The sequence below is a fragment of the Erithacus rubecula genome (assembly GCF_903797595.1).
Source record: "Erithacus rubecula genome assembly, chromosome: 3".
NCBI lineage: Eukaryota > Metazoa > Chordata > Aves > Passeriformes > Muscicapidae > Erithacus > Erithacus rubecula.
Window position 1 is genome coordinate 100,753,407 of NC_136689.1, and position 8,625 is coordinate 100,762,031.

At 38.5% G+C, this 8,625-nt stretch overlaps 1 protein-coding gene across 1 annotated transcript in view; it reads left to right on the plus strand.

The window, feature by feature from the left end:
* Positions 1-8,062, plus strand: part of METTL4 (methyltransferase 4, N6-adenosine) — a 31,273-nt gene extending 23,211 nt beyond the window's left edge. Inside the window, exon 9 of the mRNA XM_079300773.1 lies at positions 1,884-8,062. Within this exon, the coding sequence (XP_079156899.1) occupies positions 1,884-1,939 (56 nt within the window). The 3' untranslated portion in view covers positions 1,940-8,062. The remainder of the gene's footprint in view (positions 1-1,883) is intronic.
* Positions 8,063-8,625: the final 563 nt, after the last annotated feature.

Here is an 8,625-nt window from a genome sequence, read left to right on the forward strand (position 1 = left end):
AAAAATGAAATGCATCCAAGGTAAAACCAGCACAAAGGCAGAAATAATTTAGAAAGATAAGAATAGCTAATAATGTAATAGGCTAAAAATACCAGCATCTTGGGTCATTATTTTGCAGGATCATTACCTGAAGTTTGTAGCTAAATTTTACAGGTTTATTTAATAGCACTGTCTTTTAAGAGCTATATGATAATAATTCAGGAGACAGCTTATGTGTATTTTAAACAATTTGTATCTTTCATTACTCTGTGCACTCCAACAGTTAGGCTGACTTCAGAAGGAAAGTATGTGTCCTTTTCTGAGGTTCATAGTTCATCTATTGGTTCATATAACTTCAAAAATATTGTTATGACATAAAAATTACATTTGTTCACATCAAAGTGACCCAGTCAAAACTTCTATTGAAAATTTTATGAGGCCTACAGCTTAAGTTTTTCAAAAAATCCAAGAGAGTTTAGATTACAAAGATCCATTTTTGACCAAGTAAACTGGTTGGCAAAGTTATGAGGATTTCTGAATTTCTAATAAGGTCAAGGAAGTATAGAATATAAGAGGAGTCTAAATATTATTATAATTTTCACTGCATGATGCAACTTCCACATATATATTATTTTTTGGTCCTGTGCTCTTCAAGGTTAATTGTGATAAACCTCAAAGTAAAAAATGCCACAGAAATCAACAATGTTAACGTTAGCTCTAGCATTATAGGAGGAATCTTTCTGGTTTTACAGTACTGAAAACCCTCATTTGCAGAGACTGGGAACTGTCTTACACAACAATTTCATTTTGTTGATATAATCATGGCTTTGTATAGCCATTTACATAATGACATTATAGGTCTGTAAGAGAATAGGATTATATTATCCCATAACAAAGTTACCGAGGTTTTGGTATAATGCGGAGACTCTGCTTTTACATATGATTTTCATGAGAATGCTCTTTAAAGGAAATTATTTACCCATTATCACGCTGCCCTTTTTGAGGTCTTAAGTACACCTTCAAAGCCTAGGCCTTTTCCTAAGTGTCTGTTGGTGAATAGTGATTGGACAGTGGGATGGTTCCTTTGCAAGAGGGATGCACTTCCTTTTAGTTGATCTTTCCATAGTGGTGAGTACTCTTATTGGAAAGGTTGCATCAATGACAGGAGATTTACTTAAAATAAAGGTGTTGCCTCAGAGTTTTTAATTCTCAGTCATAAATCTTTGCCAGAAATCTAAATAGCTCTCTCAGTTTTCCAGATCTGTTCATTGTGCAAAACCTCTTTGATGATAGTACTAGCAAAAGCAAGAGAAAATAAATCCAAATGCACTTGTAGAGTTAAGACTCGCTTTGCAGCCCAAAGATGTGAGATCATATCTGTTACCTTCATCACTTTTTACTGTCTAGCCATTTATGAAATGCTTGCCCACTGAAGATGTAATAGTTTTAATTTAAAAATCTTGGTACTAGATATTTAGTTTGAGACCAGCTGTGACACTTAAGTATTTCCTGCTTTGATGAACCAGATGATGAAATAATCTAATTAGTCTCCTCATGAGAAGCAGTCAGAAGTATGATAGCTTTCCTATTTAAGAATCAATATAATGGCAAGATGGTAAAATCTGGCAGGGCATCTGTAACATGAATTCTTTATTATGAAAAAACGAAAGCTTCATACAGATTTGATTACAGAGGATTACTTACCTTCCTTTGCAATAGCCAGGGATTAGCAAGCAGTCCTTGTCCTTCTGCATACTCTCTGTGTCTGTGTGTTTGTGAGAGAAGGGAGTATTGTGTGAGATTTAGGGATACAACTATTTAGTTTTCTTTCTCTGAGTGGGTACTGTAGGCAATGATTTCATATTAACAAGACCTTTATTCTTTTTTCTATTTCTTCATAGCAGGAATACATGTGATGGTCCTCAGCTGGTATGAACTTGTGAATTTTCTTGGAAACTGATCAAGTGATGCTAGATTACACAAACAAAGCCATTGCCTGACAGCTTCTGGTGTCCACTTTTCTCATCACTGATCATTCCTTCTGTGAATTTCTCAGCTTATTCAGACTAGAAAACAACAGATAGCTCCCTATAAGACAGGCGTAGTATTTTCTAAACCATCTGTGACTATTTTTTGACTCATTTTTTCCATGTAATCCCAGCATTTTTACTCACTGCATCAGATATAGCTGCCTCCATGTCTTACAGGGTATCAAATCAAACTATAATTGCCAGCTACATGTGATTTTAATTAATGCTTTGCCTTGAAGGAACTGAACTGCTAGTAGCAGCTAAGGATATTTGAGTTCCCTATCTTGTGAATGTTGTAGCTTCATGTTTTAATCCACATCCATAACCCATCTCCTTTAGAAAATAACAACAGCTGCTCCTGATATCTAACACTTCTAACTTCTTTTGTATCTTTTATTGACCCTTAGAAACATCACAGACCACAATTTTAGAAATACTGAGCTAAGTATCTAACAATTCTTGCTTCTAGGTCACGTGGTGTGTTGGAGTTTGGTAACACCTGCAGATATTCCCTTTTTTACTGCTTGTCCTAGTATAGCTTACTCATGTTGAGATATAAATCTCTTTAGATTGAAAAAGGCAAATAATTCAGGAGGCTTTCTAAAAGCAGCCAGAGCGTTTATCTATTCCAGTTACAAGTATTCCATCTGTATTCCATGTAGCAGAGCTCTGTGTCTGGGGAGAGCTTAATATCAGATACAGCTTTCCCACTGGATGGGGATCTTTAATGTATCACTTGTGAGTAGTAACTCTCTTTGCTGACATTTACAGTTGCTGTTGATATTTCTTATCTCCTAATGTTTCCAGACACTGAGCCTTCCAGGAGGGCCTGAGCCGACTCAGGCTGGGGCACATTTGCCTCCTCTGGGAAGCTGTTTTGCAGTTTTGAATATCTCAGCTATTCATAAAAAGGCAATGTGACTTTGCTAGCCCTCAAGAGTACATCTGTCTCACTGACTCACCACAGAGATGCTGAAAACAAATATACTTGCCAATCCTGATAGTGGTGCTTGACTTGTTGGCTGCTTCATGCAGTTGGAAGAAGACAGCCAAGCTTTCTCAGGAAGGGCTTTGGACAGACAGGTCAAGATGGCAGAGGCACCCAGCCAGGAGAGCAGCTCAATGGCATCAAGAGCTGGACTGCTGCATCATCTGGTTCATTAGAGGATGAAGCATTTACTTGTCAAAGCTGGTGTCATGGTGAATCACTGGCACCTTGGAGAAGAAAGAGAATTATTGAGTATGACCAACATGGACTCTAGGAAGAGATGGCTGGTAGCATGTGATGAAGGAACTTTTATGAGGATATGCAAGATAAGAGTAAGAAGTCTACATAAAGTCAGAATTCCAAAATAATGGGTCAATATAAAGCTTAGGATTCCAGGTGAAAAGTTGTAATGCATGCCAAGCTTGTATTAAAAAGGGACCCTTCACTACTAACCTTTAAAATATTTCATGAACTTTTCACTTGAAAATGTGATTTATGATGAAGATTCTCTTTAGTTTGAGAGGTCTGAGCTAATTTTTGAGTTACTTTCTCTTCCCATTTTTTGTTTGCACTATGCTTAGCCAAGCATGATGAAAAATAGTTAGCTATGTATAATGTAAATGATCAGAAAGGCAACTCATGCCTTCAGCTGTTGTTTTTACAGAGCCATCTTTTACATGCTCACTATCTACTAAGAGGCTGAGAGTCATGTGTGCTAAGTCACTTGTCTGGCTTGTTTACTCCATCTTTGGGAGCATGATTGTCGGTGGAGAATGAACATGGAGAGTTCAGAACCAGATGAGAAAAAGCAGTGATGATTTCATTGAAGGACAGTGTCTCAGATATTGCCATGTCTTACCTAGCATGTTCTTCTAAAACTCCTTTGTTGTGGCAGAGGTGGCTGTTAACTGAAGAAAAGCAGCAAATACTGCAAACCACTGATGGTGGCACTAGAGCCCTATCCCTCTGTTCTCCTCCCCAGAAAGCTAATAAAGAACAACAAAAATAGATGTTATCAGGCCATCAAGAATTAACAACATGCAGCAGATGGTAACACCTACCCTTTGCTATATACCTAATTTTAGCCCAGACTGTTTACCAGCAAGTTGTGGCAAAGGTTGAGGAATCCAGCGCTGAGGAGTGGGAAGAGACCAGAGGCAGGAGGGAGCAGAGAGGTTTTCTTTCATTTCTCTCTCTCTTTCAGACTGTCATTTTAATCAGTGGCTTTGCACACCATGATTACCCTCAGTGAAATGAATGAAAGTGTTTCCTTCAACCTCAAACAATCAGCTGGTAAACTGCCTGTTGAAATGTATGGCATAACCAAAAAATAGAGCTATATTTCATGGCTGAAATTGAGCTATCTCCCTGAAGCTGTTATCATGGGAAATGCAATCACATTATGCAGTGTGTGTGTAGGGTGGGCACACGTGCTTACAGATGCACAGACATAGTTTCACTCATCATGTTTTATCCTTACCTCCTTGCTTTATTTGCTTTCCTTTCCTGACACTAGCAACAGTGTGATTTAGGCCAGTGCATTGATGCATGTTGGATCTGTCATTCTGGTGATGGAATATCTAGACTGAGACCATGCCTTCACCACATGCTTAACTCAGGCTCCTACCTACATTTTAGTACAAATCTCTCTGTCAGCAGCACACTTAAACTTTTCACCTGGGCTTATATGAGCTCTGAACAGATGTTTGCTGTCCCAGTGAGTGGCACAGCTTGAAGTCAAGGTCTCTTCTGAAGGGTGGCCCAACTCAGCAATGCAGCCTGTCCAATGCAGGGAATAGCTCAAAAGTGCTGGGTGAGAAAGAAAGCAAGGATTGCTCCACCTGGAATGAAGGATGCCCCAGTCAGGGTTAGCAGACCCTGCACCAGCTGTGTTTGATACCAGGTGGTCTGGTTTCTCAGCTGGAGGAGAAGCAGGTGTCACTGCTGGAGGTGTTCACCCCAAATGCTGCAGCCCCTCAGCAAGGAACAACTGGCATTTAGCAGCCTTATCTCTGTGCCCCTCATTGCTCCCCAAGAGCAGACCACACCAGCTTTGCAAGAGGCTTGGCTCACTCTCACATCCCACAGTGCATGATGCTGCCTTGATGCTAAATGAGGGGCTGACTGGATTTCCCGCACCCTTTGATGTGTATTTGCTCACTCAGTCCCTGCTAGGTCTTTTGGCCATAGGCTGAAGTTTACCCATGAGTGCATACTGTGAAGTTGCAGGGAGGGCCTGCAGAGTAGAAGAGACCTGAACATTTCTAAAGGAGGATGGAAGCAATAGGAGAATTTTCCCCAAAGCACTGGCCAACCTTCCTTTGCTCTGCCTTGAGAGGGTCATGTATAGATTTAATTAATTTTTGTTAAATTGCCATATCACAAGCTGTGTTTCCTAGTGGGAAGTTCTGTACACAAGATGTTTAAAATGTTTTTCTGCTGTGAATGCTTGGTGTAAACAGCAGTTCAGTGGGAGACAAACTGCCCTGAGTTGTGCAAGTGAATAAAAATTAGTTGAATCCCTGGTGCTGAAGTACGGACTAACTACTGTGAGTTTTCTGTATTTTGTGCTTGGTTTGAAGTGCCTGAAAGTTATTGGGGTTTATATTTATTATTTAACAGACTTCTCATGGGAAGACAGCTCTGGCCTCTCTCTGCTATGTTTTTCAAGAATAAAAAGCTCACAACCTATTCATTTTGAAAGTTATATTAGTGGAAAAAGGGCTGTTGATTTTTTTAAGGTTGAGTTTTTGCATTTACAGTTTGAAAAAATCATTTTTAAGGAATCAGTTTTCTTTATAGAGCTGCTGCAGTTTCACAGGCACAAGCGTTGAATTTGTGTATGGGATGTAAATAGCTTTTTGTGAGTAGTCAAAATGTGAAATGATGATTGTATTAGTCAGGTAAAGCTTAATTTGTTACCCTTGAGTGAACATAGAAGCACTGGTTATTAAAAAGTATGCAAGGACCCCAGTGATGCCAGTGATTTCTACATAAATGCTGACCTATGTGATCATTTATGAAGGACAGATGATTAATAAAGTGGCATAACTTTGTATCCCAGGACTGCCACAGCTTTAATATCTTATCAGCTTGTATTTTCAGAGCACCAAGCAAAGTCAGTTGCTGGGAAAATACTGCTGTTACAATGGAGCAGCTTTTTTTCTCGTTAGCTAATACAAATAGTAGAGAACAGAAAAAAACCTCTGACTTTAAGTTCTTTATTCCCATGCCCCTTTACTTATGATCTCAGGAAGCTGACAACTTCTAATAAATGCTATTAAAAATACAGAGAAGATATGGTATTTGACTGCATAGCAAACAAAAATGCGTTTTTGCCTTTATCTGGTTGACTACACCATCTTTGGGCAATGAGCAGTGAGCCAGAGTCTGATTTGCTTCCTCAGCTGCCTTAAACGGCAACAGGCCTTAAAAAGAGACTTTCTAGCACTAAAAGTGTTGAAATTAAACTTTCAGAGGATTCATTCAAGTCTAAAATTTGAATATCTTGACACACAGGAGGCAAATGCCCTTTCTCTGGAGGATTTTATTCTGCAGCATGCTCAGGAACTTGCAATAGCCTTGAGTTAATTGAATGCAGTCTCCGAGAGAAGTGTAATGTAGCATCCAGACACAATACAATATATTCAAGTGTTTGTCCATATGTAAGTAGTAAATTGGTTGTGCTGCTATGAAACACTATTCAAGGTTATTGTATTATCTTTAGCACAAAGCTGTACAATTACAAAATCATACAGGTTGCAAAATACATTTAAGGGCAAGGTAGGCTCAACTACTTCGTTGGGAATGACAATGATTTGTTTTTCCTCTCTTTATCTTACTGTACCCTTCACAGCTCAGGGACATCATCTGTTTCTTGGTAAAATCCTAATTTTGATTTTCTGCTAGGAGGAATAATGGTAAAAGAAATTGTGTGTGGTTTCCAAGGGCATGCATTCATGTTAAATATGGTTCACATTTGGAGTCTTGATTCTTGAGCAGTCCCAATCATTCATTTATTTCACTTTAAGTCTCTCAATAATATGTTGATGTTAAAAAAAGCATTAAAAAATTGTGTACAGGGCTCAGCCTTTCAGTCCTCTCTATCTAAACATTCTCAACACTTTTCTACATGACTATGAAGTCCAAAACTTACATAAAAGCTGAAATTCTCCTGGAAATCTTTATTCAAAGATCTGGGGAAGTGCTGATATTTCCAGAATTTTAATGAGGTTGTGAAAGTTGTATTCTCTTTTTTCTTCTATGCAAGCATCCATCTGAACCCTGTGAAGCTCATGTGAAGACATATTTGAAAGTAACACTCCATCTTATGTTCCCTTTCTTTACATCAAAAAACCCATAAAAACCCCATAACAATTTGGAGGGGTCTCGCTGGTCTAGAAATACTGTATTTTTGTATTGGATTTCATAATTTTTCTCCTGTTCACCATCAGGTGAACCATTCAGTGCAGCTGCACTGAATGAGGAACAGCCTGGGGCAGCAGCCAGAGGGAGACAGGACCACAGGGTGTGTGGGTACTGCACCAGCCTCTGTCATCCTTGTGGCTCAGTGGTGAGGAGTAGGTGAAGGGATCAAAGGGAAGATTTTTCTATGTTCAGGAAAAAGCTAAACCTCACTAAAGACATGTGGCATTTCTAGTGGCCAAGCAAATGACACAAATTTTCTCTACCCTCATTCCTGTGCAAGCACAGATATGCTTTGAAATATATGTGTGTGTGTGTAGCTGGCAGAAATGACACATTCTAAATTTTACAATTGAAGCTATAACTTAAAATGGTAAGGTAGCCACAAATATTGTCATCTAGTATTTGGCATCTTAATCCCTTGCTATTTCAGGCAGGCAAAAATGTTTGTGAAATGTCTGAAAATGCATTCTTTTAAACAAGTGACAGGTTGAAGCTAGGAGCCAGGAGCATTTTAGCAAATTAAATAGCATGATATTCTTAATATGAGTGTTAGATAGGAAATACTTCCCAGGAACAACTACTTGAGGGCATTCCATTGGGGAAGTAAAATTACTGTGAATTTTAAGTAGCTTTGTGAAAGGAATTTCCATGCAGAAGAATTTTGATTACCTTGTCTGTCTTACCTATTCATTAGGTGTAGTCTGTCTGCATAGAACAGAATGGATATATACGTATGTATAGATATACATATATATATATTTCTGAATATAACAGAATGAAATGCCTTCTGTATGTTCAGTTATGGAGCCTGTATCAGCTAATCTCCTTGAGTCTGCCAATGCAATGCCATGGTTTCCTCAATGCTTTAATAAAGAATACAGATTTCATTCTACTGTACGTGTTCTTAGATTTCTCCTTTGAATTTGATAGGAAGTGATGAGTTTTCACCTCAGTGCTGAGATCCTAAAGCCCTGTACACATGCTAAAAAATGCCTCAGACCTAACTGAAATTGAGGAAATTGGGAAGCTGAAATGGATTAATAAAAGAAGTAAAACATTGATGCTTGCATGATCTTGGAAAAGGACTGTTATGTTCTATTACAGAAATTAAAATAACTTTGACAAGGATTTACTATTGAAGAAAAGTAGTCATGGGACTAAACCTAGGGTAAAAGAGCAAAACCAAAACACCATGTCAAA